Source organism: Terrapene carolina, unplaced genomic scaffold (genome assembly GCF_002925995.2).
Source record: "Terrapene carolina triunguis isolate 2854851 unplaced genomic scaffold, T_m_triunguis-2.0 Scaffold67, whole genome shotgun sequence".
NCBI lineage: Eukaryota > Metazoa > Chordata > Testudines > Emydidae > Terrapene > Terrapene triunguis.
Window position 1 is genome coordinate 4,205,053 of NW_020664418.1, and position 24,597 is coordinate 4,229,649.

The window sequence follows — 24,597 nt, forward strand, 5'->3', positions numbered from 1 at the left end:
ACTTGCATCTGAAGAAGTGAGGTTCTTACCCACGAAAGCTTATGCTCCCAATACTTCTGTTAGTCTTAAAGGTGCCACAGGACCCTCTGTTGCTTAAAACAGCACAGTACCAGTTCCCATGTGGAAGAGTATCTTGCTCAAGCCTACCACATGGACTTTGCAGAAACTGATGAAACTGCCAAGAATTTGTAGCTCAGTCCTATTCCTGTTACATTTTCTCTTCTCCTGTGACCAACAACTTGGGGTTAAATCCACAAAAGGGCTTAGATGTTGCAACATTGAGCATTGCAGTACCTAACCTTTAGGCGTCCTGTTGCCCAGTGGAATCCTCAGCCCAGAGTTAGGCTCCCAGGCATGGGGAGAGTTAAGCACCTAAGGGCTGGTCTACGCTGGGGGGGGCGGGAATCGATCTAAGATACGCAACTTCAGCTACGCGAATAGCGTAGCTGAAGTCGAAGTATCTTAGATCGAATTACCTGGGGTCCACACGGAGCGGGATCGACGGCCGCGGCTCCCCCGTCGACTGCGCTACCGCCGCTCTCTCTGGTGGAGTTCCGGAGTCAACGGTGAGCATGTTCTGGGATCGATATATCGTGTCTTAACGAGACGTGATATATCGATCCCGGATAAATGGATTGCTACCCGCCGGGCACTACGGCGGGTAGTGAAGACGTACCCTAAGACTAGGACTGACAGAATGGGGCTTAGCATGCTAAACTTGAAGCTGAATAAATAAACCAATCAAAAATGCCAAGCAAAGGGGTGGGATGTAAACAAAACATCAATAGGTACCTACTCTGGTCCAGAGGGAGGCACAGATCTCTGCTTGGGATTCACAGCTGGCATCCTGCTCCTGGACTTAGGCACCTAAGGGCTGGTCTACACTAGAAAATTAGATGGACCCAGCTACGTCCCCGAGGGGTGTCAAAAATCTACATTGCTGAGTGACATAGTTAAACTAGCCTAAGTCCCTATGTAGACAGGTTGATGGAAGAAATAGATTACATATGGTGGATTGCGTACTCTAGAAAGGAGGTGGGTTACATACGCTGATGGGAGAACCCCTTTCGTCGGTGTAGGTAGTGTCTACAATATAGCGTTACGGCTGTGTCGCTGCAGCATTTCAAGTATAGATAAGCTCTAAGTCAGGTCAGCCCCCTGTCTCTGTTTTACTCAGGTGTACGTGCATGAGAGATGGAGACTGATGGTCACCCCATTATAACCAATAGCCCAGAGGTTAGGGCACTTGGAAGGTGGGGGACCCATTTTCAAATCCGTTCTGCCCGATTTGGACATCCATCCCTGGGGAGGATTGACCCCCATGCTATTGCGTGTTTTGGGGTGGGTCTCTCTCAATCTCTCTGGTTGGAACTGTTCCATTTTGTATAAATCGTTAAATGTTCATTGGAGCAGGAATTGGAATTTGGGGCTCCCACATCCTGGGTGAGTGACCTAACCACTAGGTTGTAGAATCAATTTCTGTAACAAAGTGGTCCAGTTCCAACAGGAGTGGCTGTGGGAGACCTGCCCCAGAACACCCCATCACATGCGGATGGGCTCTTTCCTGGAATATGAGTGATCCCAATTCAGGTCATTGCCATTTCCCAGGTGAGAGTCCTGACCACTGGGTTATTGGGCATTCTCCTGCATGCCACCCACCTGTCTCTTGTGTGAGGGCTTCAGAGAACACCTGCTGGATCAGGCCCTGCAAGTGAGATGTGAGGGAAGGGCACCTAGCTTGTGAATTCCATTGGGGCTTGTGATAAATGAAGGTGTGTGTGTGTGTGTGTGTGTGGTGGGGGGTAGGGGGGTAGCTCCCTTTTATGGACGCCCAGCTAGCCAGTTGTCTGTCTGTGGTGGGTCTCCTGGAGAGCGGGGACAGGGCTGGACTATGCTGTAAGAGCTTGCGCCAGGTATGAAAAATCATTAAATCATACCTAGAAACTACTCATTTGAAACCCCAGATATGCAAGTAGATCAGGAAATGTCTAGGAAGATGTGATTAGGTTTATATCTCTTATTTCTTTACGGCTTGTGGACTTCTCTGTGCTAACCCCCAAATGCTTTTGTTTTGCATGTAACCATTAAGCTGGACCTCAAGAAAATGATTCTTGATGCTTAATTATTATATTTGCTCTTTTTAAATCTAGCAATAGCCTAAGTTCCAGATGTATTTTCTTTCTTTTTGTTTTTAATAAAATTTACCTTTTTTAAGAACAGGATTAGGATTTTTGTGTCCTAAGAGATTTGTGCATATGTTGTTTAATTAGCTGGTGGCAACAGCTGATTTCCTTTGTTTTTCTTTCTCAGCTCTTCCTGGGGGGGGGGAGAGAGGGCTTGAGGATACCCCAGAGGAAGGAATTCCCAAGTGCACCTTTCTGGGTTCTCAAAAAGTGGTTTTTGCACTTGGGTGGTGGCAGCATCTACCCATCCAAAGTCAGAAAAAAGTTGTAACCTTGGGAGTTTAATACAAGCCTGGAGTGGCCAGTTTTAATTTTTAGAATCCTTGCGGGCCCCCACCTTCTGCACTCGAAGTGCCAGAGTGGGGAATCAGCCTTGGCAGGGCTTAAGCATGACCTAGAGCACCGAGCAGCTTGGCGATGTCAGGACCGCAGTGGTTTTGTGTGCATCTCCCAGGAGGGATGTAGGCACCTATGGGATTAGACAGCAGCTGAATAGAGGGTTTGAGGATCTCAGAGTCCTCCCACATGTTAGCTCTAGGTACCTAAAATGGCAGTTATGTCCTTTTGTGGATCTAGCCTTTGGAACTCACTGCTTTCTCTTGTCCTTGGCCCCTTTGAGAGAACTATAACAATGCTACCCTTGTAAATGCCACCTAATATGCTCCCCAACAATACGACAATCAGACAATTCATCTGTATACAGAGGGAGAGAGAGAACTTACATAAAAGGATGTTAGATATTAAACACCTATGGAAACGTCTTGCAATTTCTTCCTTTCATTACAAAGGAGAAAGAGAGCAGAGATCTGTGCTATGAGTTACCTTTGATTGAGTTCCTGATTACTTCTCCCATGGTAAAAGCAGGCTCCATCTCAAGATGAAGTCTGTTTTTCTCACTCAGCTTGTTCTTCAGTAAAATGGAGTCTTCCTCTTCCTTGATTGCTATTTTATGTTCCCTGAAACACTGGAAAACCCCTCGGAAGCAGGAGACCACATCTTCCTCTCAAGTGCTGCTTCTGATGGTTCAGGTTCAAGGAACCTGGTGTCTGAGGTACGCCCCACTTTGATATGTGAAGCTTCGGGAAATTCCTTGATGACTCACGTTAACTATTCCTAGCTATTCCTGTTTTTTCCTGGACTTAATAAGGATTGTGTTTACCTTTATGTCTGAGTCCTTAAGGTTTCCAGGATGTGTTACTGACCATTCAGGAATGTGAGGAGCCATTGGAATTCAAATAGTCCTTTGTTATCTCTGAGTCAGGTGAGGGAGTTCTCCATTGGACACCTGGTCCCACTAGTGCAGAAGTACAGATAATGTAAAGATTCATGGAGATGGTTTAGCTATAATTAGGGCCTTAGAAAAAATCTTCAGGAAGTTGTGTCAGTTTTGCAAATCGCAGCAGAGGTGCTGATATTAACTTTGTTTATGAAACACTTAAAGTAACAATCAGTAACAAAACATACCTAAAACAAAATTAGGTGGCACTCTTGCTTTAAAAGCATGTTACTCTCATTGATCCCTTGCTTCTTTCCCCTGCTCCCACATAACAATCCAGATTTGATTTTTAGCAGTAAAGGCCTTTGCTGGAACACAAGATCCCAGAGATGAATTCTGTCTGCCTTTGGAAAGATGGGTTTATTGAAAACCTGTGGTGTATAAGCTTTGTTTCTGGTGGTTCATGAGACATTGGTCCTTAAAATTGTCAGTGATCTTTGGTCCTGGAGGTACAGCAAGTTCCAGCCCTCTGCCAAATATAGCACGTGAGTTCAGAAACTAACCAAGATCCCTAATTTGCCATGAGGCAGCGTCATTTGCTCGGAGCTCCAGAAACTTGTAACAATACCCATCCTCCTCCTCCCTCATGCATAAAGCTGGTCCCCTTGGGTCAAAGTTGAATTCCATTGGTGAGGAATCTCGCACTGCCACTTATCTGTGCTGTGACTCAGTACAGAACTTCAGTCTCGGGATGGTTCAAAGGTGTAATTTCCCCCGGTGTCATTACAGTAGTGAAATGAGTGTGTTAATGCAGGTCTGCTGGGGCTTTCAAGGGATTTATCTCCATTTTGAATTTTTCTTGCTTTTAGAGCTGTGTAGTTCTTGTCTCTAGATGGATCTTTAGATCACAGATTTCAGATTTTCTCCCACCTCTCCCAGTACCCCTTGAGGCCCTCTACCTATATTCCATTTAAAGAATCTCAGAAGAATGTGTTCACAGCCCTTCCCTGGGGACTGAAAGCACACTGTGTATGAGTCATAAACAGAAGTTGTTTAGACCAGAGCAAACACTGACTGTGCAGCAAGCAAACTGAAGAAAATTTAAAACAAGACACTGACACATCGAGAAAAACAAGATCTACACAGCACAGAAAGGAGGAAACTCCCAGGGGACTGACGGCTGAGAAGAGGGAAGGCCCAGAGCATTTCACTAGGTCCCAAATTGCAATCTGGCCCAGAGCAGTAGTGACAAAAGCATTTAAGCATGTGCCTAAGTCCCACTGAGGTCAGTTTAAGTGCTTTGCTGAATCAGAGCTAAAGTCCTTACCACCCAATGGCTGTATGTTGAGCTGATGAGTCACAGCCGTGTTCCTAGTAGATAATTGTCTACTCAAAATCCACCATCACATTTTGACTCAGGTTGCCCCACTATTTTTAAACACTCTGCAACACCTTAGCCAAAATGTCTTTTCTGTACGTTACATGGTGATAGCTCCTTTAGTGGGAATGATCTCCTAGCTGTAAAATGTGAGGAGTCACTCAGCTGGCTGCCTATGGCATTGCTATTCATACATCCTCAGTGCAGCATGATGCTGTGTAGAGGTGCAGGGATGCCTCAGTGTTGTTCCGTTGTCCTTCACAGAGAGAGGTAACCTGGCTGGGATTGGACACATCCTTCTGGTGCTCTCAGGAAAAGGAGGCGTGGGAAAAAGCACTGTCTCCACCGAACTGGCTTTGGCTTTACGGCACGCTGGGAAGAAGGTGAGCAAGCTTCCATGTGTCAGTCATGAGTGTATTCTCCTTCCCCATGTGCACCCAAGATTCTAGTCTGGGGTTTTATCCTCATAATCTAGGTATTAAGCATCTTGTAGCATTTTTTATTTAGTCATTAAGATCCTTCAAGCACATGCTGCTGAGATTGAGCAAGTAATTTTTACTATACGATTTCTGATTTTTCTGCATTTATTTGACCAAAAAAGCTGCAAAGTCCAGCTTTAAGGTCCTCCGATAAAGATGCTATAGATGTGCAAAATATTATGAAAGCGCTGTGCAAAACTTGTTCATTATAATTGTCCACATTATGCTAATAGGGAAATAGGCACAGAGTGGGGAAGTGACTTGTCTAAAGTCACACAGTGAGACAGTGGAAGAGCCAAGAGTAGATAGCCCAGTCGTTTGAGCATTGGCCTGCTAAACCCAGGGTTGTGAGTTCAATCCTTGAGGGGGCCATTTAGGGATCTGGGGCAAAAATCTGTCTGGAGATTGGTCCTGCTTTGAGCAGGGGGTTGGACTAGATGATCTCCTGAGGTCCCTGCCAACCCTGATAGTCTATTAAAAAACCAAAAACAACTCAGGTTCCTTGACACCTGGACCTCAATGGAATCGCTAGGCTATGTTGCCTCCCTTTCCTAAGTAATGTCTGCCCAGGGCTTGGCAGGCTTTGATATACTATGCTCTTTGTTAAAAGCTACTGGGATAGTCTCACACTTGCTGTGTGGATGGAGACCATGAGGATTGGGTCCTTGACCTTTGCTGTCATTGCTCTCCAAGGCCTCCTGTTGTCTTGCCTGTCCTGCTTCAGGGCAGCTATTGTGTGGGCAATGCCGAGTTATAGGGCATGAGTATGAGTAGGAAAAAGAAAGGGGAGGCAAAATCCCTCTAAAGGTTTCTAGGGGTCTGAGAGGACACTGAGCTTTGCCTATGGAAAGGTAGAGAGAATGACTTGGAACAGGGAGGGGCCCTCCTGTGCATATAAGCAGGACATGAGCTATATGAATGTTTACAATTTACATTGTGGCAAAGGCTCTCAAAGCACTTAATACACACACACACACACACACACACACACACTAACTAAAATGTGGCCTCTTGCGGGGGGGGGAGGGCGGGCGGGTGGAAGGAGGGACAGCCACTCAGCACAACAATAGTGGCAGTGGGGAATTGTGGCTGAGTAAACAAACAGGGCAAACAAAATGCCCCAAAGGCTCTTTGAAGTCCTGCAGAGCAGATGGGCCATGGTTTTTAAGGTCTCATTTGAAAGATCTCTGTCCAGAAGTTCAGTGACGACACACTGATCTCCCTTGGAAAGGTGAAGGGCTGTGTGAACTCATCTGGGATTTGAACATGTGGTTCGTGTGTATTTCAAATATGATGTGTAGGCTTCTAAGCCATCCTTTCCATAAGGTCTGGGCTGTAGAAATCAGTGAAGAGTTATGTTTTGCCACTGTGGTGGCCCTCTGTGCTGTCTTAGTGTAAGGGATTGTCTGAATGGTTCCCTGTATCACTGGCAGGTGGGGATCCTGGATGTGGACCTATGTGGCCCCAGCATCCCTCAAATGCTCAAAGTCCAGGGCAAGGGCGTGCACCAGTGTGACAGTGGCTGGGTGCCTGTCTTCGTCGACCAGGACAAAAGCATCTCTCTCATGTCGATTGGCTTCTTGCTGGAGAAGCCAGACGATGCTGTGGTTTGGAGAGGACCCAAGAAAAACGGTACAGAATGCTTTTACTCTTGGTAGTGACCTTACAGCAATGGTGCCCAAACATTTCCTGTTGTGCCCCCTCTCCATTACTGCACGGCCAAGGCTTCCATCCTCAGTGAAAGGGGCTTGGGCTGAAGCAGAACTGGGGGCAGAACTTGGTGGGAGATGGGAGGAGAAAGCTGGGGCAAGAGGTGGAGCTGGCCTGGGGGCAGGGTGGAGCTGCAGCTGGGACCAGAGCTGGGCTGGGGGCGGAGCAGGGGGCAGAGTGGAGCTGTGGCTGGGGGTGGAACGGGGCTCCAGGCCCCCCCCCGGGGGGGGCACACCCCACAGTTTGGGGACCACTGTCCTACAGCAAGGGCACCTCCTGCAAAGATGAAACTCGTTGAAATACATCCTTGCCTTACTTACAGGCTGGTCTTGTCTTGCATATGGCTCATTATCCCCTTGTGCTTAGGCATGGGTTGCAGTCTGTAGTTCTTGCTATGTTTGAGCAGGCGAACTAGGGCTGGATAACAGACTAGATGTAGGTAGCCTTTGACCTCTAGGTTGTTGCTTTCAATCTAGGCCTGGTCATCATCTGAAGCTCCCCTTCCCCGCTAGCTTCTTCCCCTGGCTCCCAGCTGGGATCGGGGTCCGAAGCCGCCCTGGGCTTTTTACCTCAACTCCTCGCCAGGAGCATGGCTCCTGCCGTGAAATTGACAAGACAGCCAATGTAAGGGACGCAGTGTCTACACAGACACTGCATTGCCCTAAACTACACTGATATAAGCCTTACGCCTCTTGTGGAGGTGAAGCTATTATGTTGGTGTAATGGGGCTCTTACATCGGCAGGAGCACGGCTCTAGTGTGAAAATTAGGTCGACATAAGCTGCCTTATGTCGATCTAACTGTGTAGTGTAAACCAGCCCTGGGGAATGAGCTGGTAGATCTGTCCTGTGTTCTCTGGACAGGCGTCTATAATGCTCGCTATTGTTGGCACACAGAACAGAATCTCAATGGCCTTGGAGACTGAACTATCCTCTTGCCACCTAGATGCATTCCCTGTAGGGCAGGATAGAGACCCTGAGGGAAGATGGCACTGCCACTGCTTCTGTTGATGGAGGGCTTCTCTTCCTACTTAAGTCTATTCTTTTGCACCTATCTGTTCACACAGTGTGGTGATATGATATCTAACACCTGCTGCTACCACACTGTTGAGATTACAGACCACACCTCAGCTGAAAGCAAAGATTTTCCTCCATTTTGTTTTGGCAGCTTTGATAAAGCAATTTATCTCCGACGTGACCTGGGGAGATCTCGACTTCCTCATTGTGGATACGCCTCCGGGGACCACGGATGAGCACATCTCTACGGTAGAATCCCTTCGCCCATATAAGCCTCTCGGGGCAGTCCTGGTCACGACGCCACAGGTATGTAATGCTTGCTGGGGCAGATGTTTCCACACCCTGCCCTGGGGTCACACCAAACTAATATTTTTATCGACCCCATTATGCCTTTAGGTTTGTGTTTACATGACCCTGTATGAGTGTCAGTGTCTCTTTATGGCTATTAGTTCTGCATTTCTACTCCCTTCATCCCTCCAACCTGTGTCTGTGTACCCTGCCCTAATCTCAAGGATTGGCAGCACTGGATGAATGGGCAGAAAGACAGACATGCACCTCTCTGATTTTGCTGGCCCTTTATCAGTGATACCCCATGACTCTGTGCCCACAGGCGGTGTCTATAGGGGATGTCAGGCGAGAGCTGACGTTCTGTAAGAAGACAGGATTGCGAGTGATCGGGATTGTAGAGAACATGAGTGGTTTCGTCTGCCCGCACTGTTTGGTGAGCCCTTTAAAACTGACCCACGGCTGAGAACCCCCCTGCCTCAAAGGGGTGCTAGGCAATCTGCTACATTGTTGTGCTTGAGGCCTGGGTTTGAATTGACTTTTCTTGACTGTGGTCCCTTGGCTGCTGAGAGACCAGGGAATGCCATGAAGGTAATGTGGTAGGTCTCTGGAGGCGAGCGGCTGACTGTACCGCTTTGTGGACCCTGCCGTCCTTCATTGGCTGGCTGTTGGGGTAGGTTCAGGAGAGGCAACTCTTTTGTCTTCCTACTGGGTGATGAGGGGTAAGAATGTCTGAGGAAGTGCATGAAGTGGGGGGATCAGCAGCTGCCAGAGGCAAATGAGCGTTGCTTGCTCAGATAACTGTATCATTCTCTGCATTAAATGTACCCAGATAAACAGTCATGTTGCCCATCTGTGATGCCCGGCGGTCTGCAGAACTGCTGCTTTGGGAAGTTCCTGGTGACTAAATGCTGTTTCTTCTGCTCTTCCAGGAGTGCACAAACCTCTTTTCCAAAGGGGGTGGTGAAGAGCTGGCCAGGCATGCTGGAGTCCCATTCCTAGGTAAGTGCCTTTTGAATACAGAGCCCTCCCTAATGGGAGGGGTAGATCAGAAGAGCAAATGGTTGGTGAGTGGTGAGAACACAGTGCCACAAGGAACATGGAATGAGGTCCAGAAACCAGTTGAGGTCTGAGGGGCAGGCTAAGGAGGGGCATCTCCAGTTGAGGTCTGAAGAGAGTCTGGTTTGGGAGAGGAGCATAGAGCTGCCAAAAGGATGTGGTCATTGTATGTCTGGCCAGTAGAGAACAGAGGCAGAGAACCTGACAGTCCAGTCTGGCTTTGGATATGGTGGGAGATTTGGAGCGATCCTAGTTTCCTGCCGTCAGGTAATGGCAAACACAGGCAGCACCACTGAGAGTCCAGTGGAGCTCTTGTGAGAGAAATGAGGAATTTATTTAAACCTCCTTAATTATTTATTCCTCCCCCTAATCAAGGAGCCATAGTCTTGACAGTGATGCCAGGGTAAATCTCTGCTGATTGTGGTGCTAGAAGCACTTATAGCTCCTTTCTACCCAGAAAATGTCTGGTATGGTGCCACATGTCTAGAACGTAGTCTTGCAAGTGAGCAGTAAGGAGGTTAATAATGCTCAGTCCTGTTTGTCTTATCATTTTGTCTCTTCTTTGGTTGATGTGGGTGTCTCACTCCCACCTTTGTCTCTCTGACTTGCATGTGTAACTCTCATCTCTGTAACTCGTCCCAGTGGTCTCACAGTCATTCTCTCCCTTTGCCCTCTCACACAGGGTGTGTTCCCCTTGATCCCCAGCTCACTCAGAGCTTGGAGGAAGGCAGAGATTTCATCCAGGAGTTTCCCAAGAGCTCTGCCTTCCCTGCCCTTGCTCACATCGCCCAGCAGATCTTGGACAGGACATCCTGAGCATGTTTCTAAGGCTGGACTCTCGTTGGCCACATCTTTGCAGCGCTGTCAGCCATGCTCCAAGCCGATGGGGAATGTCAAAGCTGTTTTAAATCTATTTTAAAGCATTTTGCAGGGGAGTGGGTGTCCGTAGGACCAGTTTGCAGAGATCTGGGAAAGGGAAGTGACACTGTCACTACTAAAGCCTTGAAGAGACCTTACTAGAGCTTACCATTGCTCTCTAAGGGGGGAGTGTGCATTTGCAACACCATTTGCCTTCTGATCAGATGAGCACTATGGCTGTCCTGGAATGGGCTATGGGGGCACGGGTGGTGCAGCTTTTTCTAGTCACACAGAGAATGTTTAATCTGCCCATGAACTCCTGCTACGTTAGTACATTGCGAAGATGGCTCCCCTCATGCTGTGGTGCTCCTGCAAATTTCTGCAGTATTCTTGGCGCTGTAAATTGTGTGTAGCCATTGGTCTCTGCGGCAAATACTGGTAGTGATCCAGGACAGGAAACCCTTCCCTTATTGAACTGAATAGCACCAGTAATCGCCACCCCCAACTCCTGCTGCTGCTACCTTCCCCCAATTGCTTCTGTAGTGCTGCACACATGGTACTTCCTAGTTCGCAGTGGCTGCTGTCGGCTTCATGCCAGATCCTCTGACCCTAGATCCTAGCCGAGCCATCTCACTCTGAAGCCATAAGTATTTGGTACAGAATATGCCTATGAAGGCGTGCGTGATGACATCAAGTCTCTACAGGAGCTCTGAAGTCTGTTTACTGAGTCTGTATCTTATCATGCCTAACCTAAGGAACACACCGTCTTTTGGCTCCCTGAAAGGTGTCAGGGCTCAGGAATATTTGTAAAGGCTACAGACATTAAATAATGTGTTCTTACCATCTAAATGTCTCATTGCATTTTGTGTGGGGGGTTTTTTGTTTGTTTTTTTTGGTGGAGTGGGGTTTGTCCTCTTCCCCCCAACTGAATCCTACTTTCCTTCCTACACCCTTCCGAATCTGTTTGTATTTGGTAGCAAATAATGGTTCCCCTCTGTTGGCCACTTTTTTTTTTTCTTTTTTTTTTCTAAGATTAAGGAAATGCTACATTGGCCTTTATGGCTAGAGAAGGTGGTCCTCTCTAAATCAAGCCTGGCATCACTTATGTCTTAGTCTCAGGATGAATCTGGGCTACCCAATCAAAACAGTCATTGGTCTAAGTGCGAGGGAGATCTTGAGTCACTGCATCTGTAGAATCTCTGAACAGCATCCTCCTTTCCCCATCAGGATGGATGTTCCAGAGGCCAGTGACTACCCATTGTAGTGCTCCTGGGAGCGAAATGATGGGTGTGCAGATGTGGAACTCATATGATCCCAGCTTGCCTTCTCACTAGAAGTGCTGCAAAGGCTGATCAGGCTTCCCTTTGTGACAGCCAATGAAATCAGTATTGAGGGGCTCTGAAGGGAGCCATTCCCCCTCCCCCAGCAGGGGTGGGAATTGCTCTGATGAGAAGGAAGTAAAGGGTCACTTAAATGTAAGCGAGGGATAGAAAAAGATGTGATGTCTATTATAACAGGAGCTAAAGTCTTTTTTTACGTGGTTTAAGCAAGATTTATTCTATTCTTTTAGTGGTAAAAATATGTCTCAATTCTGTTTGTTTATATATATATTAGGGCTGTCGATTTAATCGCAATTAACTCACACGATTAACTCAAAAAATTAATTGCGATTACTCACACTGTTAAGCAATAGAATACCAATTGAAATTTATTAAATATTTTTGGATGTTTTTCTATATTTTCAAATATATTGATTTCTATTACAACACAGAATACAAAGTGTACAGTGCTCATTTTATATTATTATTTTTGATTACAAATATTTGTACTGTAAAAGTGATAAGCGTAAGAAATAGTATTTTTCAATTCACCTCATACAAGTACTGTAGTGCAATCTCTTTATTGTGAAAGTGTAACTTACAAATGTAGATTGTTTTGTTTTCGATTACAGTTATGTAACAAAAAAAATCTAAAACTTTAGAGCCTACAAATCCACTCAGTCCTACTTCATGTTCAGCCACCACTAAGACAAACAAGTTTGTTTACATTTACGGGAGATAATGCTGCCCACTTCTTACTTACAATGTCACCTGAAAGTGAGACCAGGCATTTGCATGGCACTTTTTGTAGCTGGCGTTGCAAGGTATTTACATGCCAGATATACTAAACATTCATATGCCCCTTCATACTTTGGCCACCATTCCAGAGGACATGTTTCCATGCTGCTGATGCTCGTTTAAAAAAAAAAAATGCGTTAAATATGTGACTGAACCTGTGTTCCCTCTAAGAGCTGTTGGGCAGCTGCCCAGGAGGGATTCAAGTGCAACGCACATCCGGCAGAGTGTGTTCAGGTGCCCCTCACCCCATTGCTTTGCAGCCAAGTTGCTCCCAGGATCCTCCTTCTGGCTGTGCAGAGCGCGGGGTGGAGGGGTGCTGATGTCAGGGTGTCCCTTCTACCTGCCCCTGTACCCCATCTCCACAGAGCAGGGGAGAGGGGACATCCTGGCTCAGGACCAGAGGTGAAAGTAATATTAAATTCTTACCAGTATGGGGGCCAGCTCCGGCCCTCAGAAGTGGCAGGGCCTGGGCAGAAGGGGCGGGGCTGGGGGTCAGCCTCCCCCAGCCAGCCCATCTGTGCTTCCTGGCCCCTGGGGCTCCGGCAGCCATTTAAAAGGGCTCGGGGCTCCGGCCGCTGCCGCAGTAGTGCTGTAATGTCACTGCCCCTCCCCCCGTGGGCGGCCGTGCGGGCAGGGACTCTACCAGCAGTGCTGCCGACGGGGAGGCAAAAGGGGCAGTGACGTTAAAGTGCTGCAGTGGCCGGTATCGGCTTCTTATCGATACACCGTACAGGCCCACTTACACCCCTGTTCAGGACTCTGCAGGAGAGCTGCTGTGGTCTGAGGTCTGAACGAGCCTTGAAGCCTTCCCTTCCCAGAAAGTGCCTTAAAGTGACAGCACACAGTCTGAGACTTCCCCAGCCCCGCTTGCACTCTCCCTCCCTGTCCCACTTCCTCCTGCCCATGTACCCCATCTCTGCAGAACTGGGGAGGGGAGACAAGGCTTAGGACAGAGCAGGAGAGCTTTCAGTGAATACCTTAAAGAGACAGCTCATGGCATCGCTCAGAAACTTCCCCAGCAGCCAGCACATACACTGTCTGTGTCACTCTCACATACACACACTGTCTCTGTGTCACTCACCTTCCAGCACATATTTGTATTGTTGCTGTTACTTCTTGGTACTTCCTGCAATGCACATTCATTCTCTGTAATTTTATTCTTTCAAAGTGTGTTATTTGAGTTTTTTGACTGGTCTATGCATTTCATAATTTTTATTTCTCTTACACTTAAATTTAATTCTTTGAGTAGTGAGTTCTAAATTGCCTAACCTGTCCTGGCTCAAGTAATTATCTCCATGGTAACTTTTAAAAAATATATATATGATATCTAGGTTTTTTGTTTTTATTGGTGGCACACATCCGCACATACCTTGGTGCACATAACAAAATTTATTCTGCACGTGGATGGAAAAAATTAGAGGGAACATTGGACTGAACTCTTTGAGGGAGAATTGTATGTCTCCTGTTCTGTTTTACCTGCATTCTGCCATATATTTCATGTTATAGCAGTCTTGGATGATGACCCAGCACATAGCAACAGAGGGTCCTGTGGCACCTTTAAGACTAACAGAAGCTTTCGTGGGTAAGAACCTCACTTCTTCAGATGCAAGTCTGAAGGTGCCACAGGACCCTCTGTTGCTTTTTACAGATTCAGACTAACACAGCTACCCCTCTGACACTTGAGCCAGCACATGTTTGTTTTAAGAACACTTTCATAGCAGAGTTGACAAAACGCAAAGAAAGGTACCAATGTGAGATTTCTAAAAATAGCTACAGCACTCAACCCAAGATTTAAGAATCTGAAGTGCCTTCCTAAATCTGAGAGGGACAAAGTGTGGAGTATTGCTTTCAGAAGTCTTAAAAGAGCAACACTCAGATGTGGAAACTACAGAACCCAAACCACCAAAAAAGAAAATCAACCTTTTGCTGGTGGCATCTGAGTCAGATGCTGAAAATGAGCATGCGTTGGTCCGCGCTGCTTTGGATCGTTATCGAGCAGAACCCATCATTAGCATGGACGCATGTCCTCTGGAATGGTGGTTGAAGCATGAAGGGACATATGAATCTTAAGTGCATCTGGCACGTAAATGTCTTGCAACGCTGGCTACAGCAGTGCCATGCGAACGCCTGTTCTCACTTTCAGGTGACATTGTAAACAAGAAGTGGGCAGTATTATCTCCTACAAATTGTAACCTAATTTGTTTGAGCAATTGGCTGAAGTAGGACTGAGTGGACTTGTAGGCTCTAAAGTTTTTTACATTTTTATTTTTGAATGCAGTTATTTTTTGTACATAAATCTACATTTGTAAGTTCAACTTTGACAATAAAGAGATTGCACTACAGTATTTAGGTGAATTGAAAAATACTATTTATTTTGTTTTTTTACAGTGCAAATATTTGTATTAAAAAATAAATATAAAGTGAGCACTGTACACTTTGTATTCTGTGTTGTAATTGAAATCAATATATTTGAAAATGTAGAAAACATCCCAAAATATTTAAATAAATGGTATTCTATTAACAGTGCGATTAATCTCACAATTAATTTTTTTAATTGTTACACAGCCCTAATATATAATAAAAAAACTTTTTTTTGTTTGGTTGGGTTATTTTTTTTTTTTGTAGCATGAGGGAATCTCTCTCTTGCAGGATTTGCGGGATCTAAGGTTTTTGTGAGTGGGAGCGGGATAAAAATACAAGAAACAAAGTGGGATCAGGTGGGAGTGGATACGAGAGCAGGTTTAAAAAAATAGTCCTGGTCAGAGCTCTAGAGTGAATCTCCACCACACTAGCCTGCTGTGAACTAACTGACTACATGGACCCTGCTGCTGCCTGGTAACAGTTTGTTAATGTGCTTTGATTTGGTCCTCTTTGAAACAGGACTAGACCAAAGTGCATGTCACCAGGGTTCGCACAGACTGCAAAAACGTGGCAGGCTAGTGGGGTAGATTTACACCCCAGCTTGCGGTGAATTAAATGTTTGTGAAGACAGATCCAAAGTCTGCATATCTATCATCTGACTGTTTCATTGCTAGCTTAAACTGAACTTTACCTTCTTCCAACTCCTCTCTGCTACCCCATTCTCTACCACCAGCCTCTGCTAACTCAAGCCTATTATCTCTGGTTCTCTTTGCCTCCTCCCTTTACCCTGCTCCACACAGCCAGGCTGGGTCTGAATCCTTCCTCTGTAATATCACTAAGATCCAGCCTTTTCTTTCTGTCCATGTCACTAAAATTCTAGTCCATGCCTTGGCATCTTTTGCCTTGTCTACTGAAACCTCTCTGGCTTTCCTGGCACACACCTGGTTCCCTCCATTCCAGACAAAACACTGCTGCTAAGATCCTCTTCCTTATTTGTTCTGTGTATGTTGCTCCCTTTGTGAATATTCCCATTGTCTCCCACTCCATTAGGTACAAGTTCATCTCCTTCAGAGTCCTGCACATGTCAGCAGTGGGCATTTCTTTCTATTACCAAGAGATTGTCAAGAACCACCTTGACCACTTTGCTTATTCAGTATGTTGTACACCTTTGTTCTTGGGGCATGACCTGAGCCTGCTGCTTAGAAAGGGCCAAGTACATAATGAGCACTCCCTGAAATAAACCAGCAGGGTAAAGGGCTGGGGAGTGGGTTTAGCTTTTGTCAGGAGTAAGAAGCAGCTGAGTGAAGGGGGCAGGGTACTAGTTTGTAGGGGTGAGCCAGCCATTTGTATTGAGTATGTGCAGGTGGAGTTCTGTGAGCAGCTAGGAAAAACAGCATTGCAGATACCTGCACTCTATTAGAGCACATTGTAGTTATAAAAAAAAAAAACTATTATTGCAACCAGCACCTTCCTTTACCAATCAAAGTGCAGGGATTTGCATAATTGAACACCTGTGGGCAGTAATGAGACAAGTATCCCTACACTCTGGTTGGCTGAGATCATTTCATAACAGTTTCCACCTTTTTATAGCCTGTCAGGTGCAACCGAGGTGATCTGGTATCTGCCTGGCAATCTGCATCCAAGTGTGACTCCTTGAGGAGCTGATTTTGCAAACTTTTGTGGACTCCAGTGGGAGCAGGATCAGACCGCTCATCTTTTTGATTGCAATTGAACTCAGGATAGGATTCTCAGAAATGCCTAAGAGACTTAGGAACACAAGTCCCACTAAAATCAATAGGATTTGTGCACCTAAGTCACTTCCCCACTTTGAAAAAACCCATCTATCAAACTTAAATAATGAAGTCTGAAAGCAATTTCTCTAACAAGCTCTAGCTTTGCTTGTGGTGGAGGTTTTCAAGGTAGGCAGGAAATGGCAAGAGTCTGAGACTTTAAACAGTGTCTGCTGCTCACGAGCACAACTCTTTTTTTATCAGAATTCTAACTAGGTGAGGTACAAAATTAAAAAAAAAAAAAAATCACAAGATGAGCTGCAGTAGCTCCAAAGGTTTATTTGCCTGCTGTGGTTTATCAGGGAGTTGATGTGCATGGTTTTTCTTAAACCTGCCTAAGTCTGCCATTGCAAGGAGCTGTTAAAAGCTTGTCATAGAATAGAATCATAGAATATCAGGGTTGGAAGGGACCTCAGGAGGTCATCTAGTCCAACCCCCTGCTCAAAGCAGGACCAATCCCCAATTAAATCATCCCAGCCAGGGCTTTGTCAAGCCTGACCTTAAAAACCTCTAAGGAAGGAGATTCCACCACCTCCCTAGGTAACCCATTCCAGTATCCCATTGTCATGTGCGCTCTGCTCTCCTAAAACTACAGGTCAGGTGTCTGTTTTTCAAGCCTTTTCCCTAAGCTTTACACGATACCTGGCTTCAGTGACCAGATATTACAGATGAGGCTCTGCCCTTGACTTCCTCTCCTGTGAGCCATGGGTTCTCAACTGGAATTCAAGAACAGGTTTTGGGGGGTCATGGCCATCCTCCCTTTATTATTTCCATTATGGTAGCACCTGGGGCCCTAGTTATGGATCAGGCCCCATTGTGTTTGATGTTGTACAATCACAGAATGCTTTATGGGTTCCCGAAACTTTTTTGCATTGCAACGCAGGGTCACACAGAATGGAAAAGGTTGACAACCACTGCTCCAAGCTACTGCAGTACAGATGGGATGAAGCCCCTGCTTGCATTACCTAGTCACAACTGGGCTGATTCTGGGGCAATGATATTTAACTTTATCAGCATTCCCACTAATGAGCACTGTGGCCCAGACTTTCCTCCCATAGCTCAAGAGGATCTTGGTTTCTCCATTTGCTCTCCCCAGCCTGAGGTCCTGATGTTGCAGTGATATTTTTCCATTAAGGAGGGTTGTCTCCATGATCCATTGACAACAGCACCTCTGCTAACCAGGAGTGGTTGCTAAAAAAACTAATATGAGATGTTCCTTGCTCCTTGGTGGCTAGACAGGTTGCCTATCCATTGCTCCCAGCTCAGGAGTGAGACCCAAATGCTGGACCTTAGTGGGCAATACCCTTTCAGGTTGGCTTTTCAGTCAGACTCTTAGGGCTGGTCCACACTGGGGCGGGGGATCGATATAGGAAACGCAACTTCAGCTACGAGAATAGCGTAGCTGAAGTCGACGTTTCCTATATTGAAGTAAAAGTACTTACTTCGGGTCCACGTGGCGCAGGCAGGCTCCCCCGTCGACAGCGCTTCCTCCTCTCGGCGAGCAGGAGTTCCGCAGTCGACGGGGGAGCGCTTCTGGGATCGATCTATCGCGTCCAGATGAGACGCGATAAATCGATCCCAGAAGATCGATCTCTATCCGCCGAATTAGGCGGGTAGTGTGGACCAGCCCTTATTGTACTATGATCATTTGTTTGGGTTCTTTAAAATCAGTTTTAATTTTGGAATTGGAAAAGACAGCCCTCGGAGAAAGCTCCTGTCCACTCATAACTTCTCACACACCCATTCTTTCCTTCACTTTTCAGAGCTGGGCAAAGGAATGCTGGCTCTGAATCACAATGCTAAGTTCAAATAGCCCAAAGGTAATTGCAAAGTCCAAAGAACCTGTTTACCCCGGCTGCTCAGCCAAAGCTGGTATGCTGGTTCTGTTGAAAACTGCAGCTATACAAATATAGTAATGGTACAGCATGGAGAGAGAAAGCTAAAGAGTGCTGTGCAATCGTATTGGCCTCCTTGGGTAATGGTGAATGGTGGAACATGCTATTTTGGACTGCTACCCTGGTGAGCTTGGTAAAGAGATCAGGGAAGGTGGTTGAGATGCCAGATAGCTATACCCTTTTACTTATTAGCCTGTAGGAAAGTAGTTCTCCAGATTCTACCTGAACTTGTGCAAGTATGTGTCTAATGCTGCCAACTATAGAAAGCAGAAAGTCCTCTGTAAAGAGGAAACGTGTTAGTTAGCAGTGAGCAAAGTGATCTTCACTGATTTCCCTCAGGTCAAGGCCTGCCAGGTCTGGTGGGCTTAGGCAGGTCAGGTTGTTGTACACGTACACGGGTGTGTGGGAATCATCCCCCTCCGTAAGGGACTGTACAAAACGTGGAACCACTGTGGGATGCTGCAAGGAAAAGTCTCTCAGTTCCTTCAGTGAGCAATTACAGTGCCACTTGTTTCCTTCCAGCCACAGCTGCTCCAGCACAGGTGAAGGGCCCAGAGAACCAACTGAGAAGGTTTCCAGAGAATTGTTTCTGATGCTAAGATACCGCAAGTTTGCTAAGGGGGTAATTGTGGTGTTGTCCAGCATCTCCAAATGGTTGTTGGAGAGGTCGAGCCAGAAGAGACGCTGAAGTGGGCTGAAAGTGTTGTGAGAGATCTCCAAGAGCTGGTTGGAGGAAAGGAGAAGGTATTCCAGGTTATTCAGGCCTACAAACATGTTGAGGGAGAGATGGGTCAGCCTGTTGTGCTTAAGGTCCAACTCCAAAAGATCATGCAGGTCATTCAAACTCTGGTCTTCAATCATGGATATGGTGTTATGCTGCAAGAAGAGCCTCCGGAGGCAGGAAAGGCTGGAGAAAGTTTGTGGCCTGATTCTGCTGAGACAGCTGTTTTCCAGGTGAAGGCTATGCAGTTTGGTTAGGCTCTTAAAGACATAGTCGGGAAGTGCCTTGAGGCAGTTACCAGACAAGTTCATCACTGCAACATTAAAGAGTCCAAGGAATGCCCCGACCCTGATCTCTTGAATCTGGTTGTTGTTCAGTGTAAGGACCTCCAGCTGGCCTAGCCCATCAAAAGTCCTTTCTGCCAGGCTCCTGATCCTGTTGTGTCCCAGCTGCAGCTCCTCCAGGAACTGGAGATCTTTGAAAGTCCTTGGCCTCAGGCTGGTGATTGAATTACTGGATAAACGCAACACGTGCAGGCTCAAAAGACCCAGGAATGTTTCTTCAAAGAGCAAGATGAGACGATTGTGGGAGAGGTCTAGCCACCTGAGGGACTTCATTCCCATGAATGCACGTGGGGCGATTGCATTGATCTGGTTGTGGTTCAGGTAGAGCTTCTGTAGTTTCTGTAGCTTGACAAAGATATTGAGCTTGATGCCCTTGAGCAAGTTCCCACTCAAATCCAGCTCCTTCAGCTCACTGAGACTGCAGAAGATTTGGTGCTGCAGGTAGGGCAGCTTGTTCCCAGCCAGGACCAGTTCCCTCAGGTTAGGCAGGTTATGGAACACTCTGTCAGGCAGCACCACTAGTGAGTTCCACCCAAGGTTCAGGTACCAGAGATTGGAGAGCCCAGCAAACAGGCCTTCCTCGATTTTGTTGAAGTGGTTGTTGTTGAGGCTCAAGGAGGCGAGATTCTGTGTGTGAAGGAAAGTGTTTGGTGCCAAATGCTTCAGCCTATTCCGTTCCAGGTGCAGGTGGTAGAGGCCCTTTAAGCCATGGAAGGCGTGCTGCTCAATGCTCACCAGCTGACTGCTCTGCAGGTTAAGGAAGTCCAGGTTGGAAAGGTTCCTGAAGGCCATAGCTGGCACAGAAAGGAAATTGTTCCCATCCAGCCATAATGACTTAACATTGCTGGGAATGTCTTCTGGGAGGTGCGTGAGGTTCCGGGAGCTGCAGAAGATGTTGAGCTCCTCGCTGTAGTCATCATAGCTGCAGGCACATGAGCTGGGGCATTTTAGGAGCTCTGTGTCAGGCTGCTCCTTGGACGCTTCTCCGCTGGGAGATTGGGACCCTGCTGCCAGCACCGAGACCAAGAGTAACAAGAGGGCAGTGTCTGCTGGGGGAGTGGAAGGGGAGATTAAGACAAAACAAATGGAAATCATTAGCTGACAACACACGGCAAAACGAAACAATGCAAAGATGACATGGTTCACTCAATGTGCCCCAAATGCCAGTACCATGTAAGGCACAATACTGGGGACTGAGCAACCATAACATGGAAGAACATTGTATTATTGTCTTTCTTCAATACTTGCTGATGGTTGCGGGAACTAATCCTGCTGAACTTGGTGACTGTTTTGCCATTGATTTCACTAAGAGCAGAGTTAGGTCCAGGGTCTGTAGAGTGACTTGGATTTTCTCTCTGTTCAGTTATATAGGCCAGACTCACCATTGCCCTGGGCTTGTGTACTCATTTACACCAGTGCAAATGTTCTTGACCCTCTTTGTACTGGTATAAATGACTGCACAAGGGGCAAGGCAACAGTGAATTGGGGCCATCATTTTGAAATGTGGGAGTGACATTCTTAGCACATAAGCCGAGAAGTGCACCTTTAGGAGCATGTTGTGTGTCTGGGCTAACTTAGTCAGGTTGTTCACGTCCTTCTGTCTGTATCTATTTACAATCTGTTATCATTTGGCTGAATTGGCTCTTCACCTTGACAAGAGTGGGATTGCAATGTCTGGGTAATATTCCCTTTTGGTATGTCTGATAATTGCTTCCTCCCCCAGACATGGGCAAATTGCTGACTCAGAGAATCAGTCTGTGACCAGAGGTTGGTTTCCTCTCCCAGCTCCACTGAGCCTTTAAAACAGGGGTCTGCCATTTCTTTTACACCCTAGAAACAATTCCTGGAGGACCAGTGATGATGACTTTCATTAAGGCTGTCCTAGCTCCGCCCTCATGCAGGCTCACATCCTCTAAGAGGATAGGACATGGTTTCTAGAGCTTGATCAATGCATCTCCTTTGATTAGCCAATAACAGACCAGTGCAGTTAGTGGTTCATCTCTCCTCCACCACTGTGGAGTAGAAAGCATTGCCTACGGGGATCCCATTCCAGGCATGTCTGCCAAAGCATCTCAGTCCTCACTGTCATCCTTGCTGTACTTGCCCCCAAGCAGCTCTGCCAGCACAGCTCAATCTGGACCTGCAGCCCCTCTCTTTTACTGACCACATTCAGGACTGGTGCAGGTGGTCACAAACGCTTCTTCGATGTCAGTGGGAGCTGTGCCCACATGGCTGGACTCTTTAACAGAGGCTATCAGTTGTCTGTCAAGAGGTTAGGCTGGCTCTAGGAAATCTTTTACGAGTAACTCAACCTGCTGTAGATCCAAGCCCAGAACACTGACGCTGGCTGACGAGCACCCTAATCCGTTTTCTCAACAAGCCGCCTTTTTCTGTTCAAGGACATGTAATTCAGCAAAGAGAAAGAACTGCTCCCTTAGTTGCAGCCATTGCGCTTACAGGGGGAAATGGTGGTGGCTTTATCAGCATGGAAGGCCATGGGTATGTCCTGGAAAGTGAGCAAAGCTTATACAAGACAAAGTGCCAAATTCAGACCTGGTGTCAGTGGAGATACAGCCACTGAGGTCAATTTTGAGCAAGGTCTGAACTTGATCTTGATCATCAATTCCTCCCTCCCTCTCCCCCCCCACTGCTGAGCAGCAAACTCCATTTCTGAAGCTCCTTTCCTACCCTGCACTTCCTGGTCCGATTGCTCGTGCACCTAGCTCATGCTTCAAACTTAAGTGTAATGAAGGGGAAAAAAATATAGGCTAGCGCAGGAAGCAATGCATAATAAAGATAAATTGTTCAGTACAATTCAGGTGTGCACATCCCATGTTGTGCTGTAGCATCACAGTCCCAGGCATTGAGGCTATCTCATTTCTTTTAGGATACGCTCTTTTCAGAGGAGCTTACTTCAGCTTTTAAACTTGCTTTGAGAAGCGGGGAGGGGGGGGGGGGCGATGGGCCAAGATAGGTTCATTATGAGCAGAGATGGGTGAACATGCCGGAGCTAGCAATTTTAGTGAACAATGTGAATGAAATCTGAAAACCTTTTTATCCCCTGTAATTTAAATGCTTCCCCCCACCCCACATGGGTTATTCAATAAATTGTTATGGAGAGCTCTGTGCTCTGTATCAGGGTTAAAAGACCCCTCTAAATGCTAAGCATACCCTGTGGGGGCCCTGTATATGAGAGAGATGTTGTCTTTATTAGAAATGTTCTTTCTCTACTCCTTTTTTTCCCCACAGTCTCTCCTAAGTGGCAGGCCTGCTGGTGTTCAGTTCAAACTTTCAAACACAGGATGTTCAAGTGGGTTTGAAATTAGGCCACATGAATTCATCCAACCCCATTCACAAGGGAGGGGAGAATATAGCAAATTAGGGTTAGATAGTTCCACAGTTTTGATGTGATGGGAAAACAAGAAGAGTAGAAGTTGGTGATTTCAGATGATCTGTTGCACTCTTGCAACAAAGCAGCGGTTTCGTTTTAGTTAGGGAAATGAGGCCATCTGTTTTGTGATGCACACCAGTGCCTGGTTCTGGTTATATACTTTAAAACTGAAACTTGTGATGGTAAGGTACTGATCCTATACCCATCAAATCCATTCATTACTTTTCAGCATGACTTCCCACGCATCATGCAGCAGGGATATCCTGTAACATTATACTTCCTCATCTCCAATTTATTTGGGGAAAGGATAAATCAGGAATGGCCAAGCTATTTGGGCAAGAATATTGCCTTCTCATTTTCTCAGGGTTTCTGTGCAGGTTTAGAGCAGACACCATTAAAATCTGCACCATTACTACTTGTGAGAAATGAACATTACTGCAGTACTTCTTATTAAGAATTAACAATGAATATTGCAGTTACATGAACTAACTCTAAGTGGCAATTTACTTGCAAGTGCTCTGTGAACATTGTTCTAATGGCACCCACTGCACTGGATCCTGCCTTCCCATGTATGACACACATACTTGTGCCCATGGGTGCTGACCCAGAGATTTCTAGGGTGAGCACCAGCACACCCTGCTTATTGGGGTGTGATGGGGGAGAGGCCAGATCAATTCCCCAAAGTACTCACGTTGCAGTCATGTAGTCTGCCCTGCCAATGCTATCTCTCAAAATGAACTCCAGGCTTATTCATCTCTATCTATCCATGCCCATCACTGTGGCATGTACAGATCTCCTCTATCTAACCTATAGTATCTACATGCTAGGTTGATAATACACCCTATATGTACTTAACTTGCATTTTAGAAAGCCCATAATTATGTGCTGATGGGTTAGCTCTGGTCTATTGTCTCTGTTTACATGCCTGCCAATGTAATAGTCTTTTTTTGTGTATGCTTGTCTCCAACAGTATTAGCCCACCACCCCATACATTCAAGATCCTCTTGGACCAGCAATTAGATTTTCACTGCATGTTTCAGCAGCATTTTTCTTCTTCTAAAATTCCAACAGTAGATGCACTCTGGCCCCCAACCTCTCAGAATTAATCTGATCTTTCATTATTTGGAAGCTCTTGCTGCAAAAGAACCAATCTGTTCCTCCAGCTGCAAAGTTATTACTCTAGCAGAGACACATGCACTGTGCATGCAATCACTAAAGCTCCTTAAAGTAGCACACGGGACATAATAAAGCCTGAACATTATCCTATAACAGCAGAGGTGGCAAAAGAAAAAGAAGTTGCTGAGCAAAACAAGTAGAAAGTTTCCAAGAACTCATTGATCTGCTCACCCTAAACTATTTACCTGCCCTTTCTTATGGGATTTATTTGATACTCTGGTGCAGATCCATGCTGTCCTGCTCTGATGAGATACTATTGGAGGAATGTGGGAAGTTGCTTCCACTTACCTTTCCTTGTGTTCATTGCGGCAGAAGCATGGGAAGGAAACATTCCGTGGACAGACGATTCTGTTCTCTGTATTTTCCCCCAACTGATAATGTAGTGATACAGCAACCACCTTGATGCCTGTCCAGCACTCTGTGCTCGATTGGTTTTAACCCTTGTGCTACCAGCCAGGAATGCGGGGAGGTTTTTATTACTAAGGCAAGGGATGTTGATTGAAGGTCTTGAGCTGTGTGTGTATTTTCTTCTCTGAGTCTGTCACTCTGGGAGTCAGATTTTCCTGACATCTATAACTGGGAACAAATATACTGAAAATACTGGTGAAGATAAGCAAAT

At 46.2% G+C, this 24,597-nt stretch overlaps 2 protein-coding genes across 4 annotated transcripts in view; one reads left to right on the top strand and one right to left on the bottom strand.

The window, feature by feature from the left end:
• NUBP2 (nucleotide binding protein 2) overlaps nucleotides 1-10,237 on the top strand; it is a 249,202-nt gene extending 238,965 nt beyond the window's left edge. Inside the window, exons 1-7 of one of the 2 annotated variants that reach the window (XM_024208851.3) lie at nucleotides 2,346-2,368; nucleotides 5,042-5,160; nucleotides 6,690-6,888; nucleotides 8,133-8,287; nucleotides 8,592-8,702; nucleotides 9,199-9,268; nucleotides 10,008-10,237. In XM_024208851.3, coding sequence (XP_024064619.1) covers nucleotides 6,735-6,888; nucleotides 8,133-8,287; nucleotides 8,592-8,702; nucleotides 9,199-9,268; nucleotides 10,008-10,141 — 624 coding nt within the window. In that variant the 5' untranslated portion in view covers nucleotides 2,346-2,368; nucleotides 5,042-5,160; nucleotides 6,690-6,734 and the 3' untranslated portion in view covers nucleotides 10,142-10,237. Of the gene's footprint in view, nucleotides 1-2,345; nucleotides 2,369-5,041; nucleotides 5,161-6,689; nucleotides 6,889-8,132; nucleotides 8,288-8,591; nucleotides 8,703-9,198; nucleotides 9,269-10,007 lie in introns of those variants that run through there. The other variant, XM_026648195.2, reaches the window with a different exon arrangement.
• Nucleotides 10,238-18,462: 8,225 nt separating this feature from the next.
• On the bottom strand, nucleotides 18,463-24,597 carry IGFALS (insulin like growth factor binding protein acid labile subunit). Of its 2 annotated transcripts, none has more exons than XM_024208843.1 (2): nucleotides 24,267-24,597; nucleotides 18,463-20,457 (listed from the first exon to the last, which is right to left on the bottom strand). In XM_024208843.1, exons 1-2 carry the CDS (start codon nucleotides 24,307-24,309, stop codon nucleotides 18,647-18,649), a joined length of 1,854 nt encoding a protein of 617 aa, XP_024064611.1. In that variant the 5' UTR covers nucleotides 24,310-24,597; the 3' UTR covers nucleotides 18,463-18,646. The 2 variants fall into 2 exon arrangements, with proteins under 2 accessions (XP_024064611.1, XP_024064610.1); XM_024208842.1 differs by having other exon boundaries at nucleotides 18,463-20,460.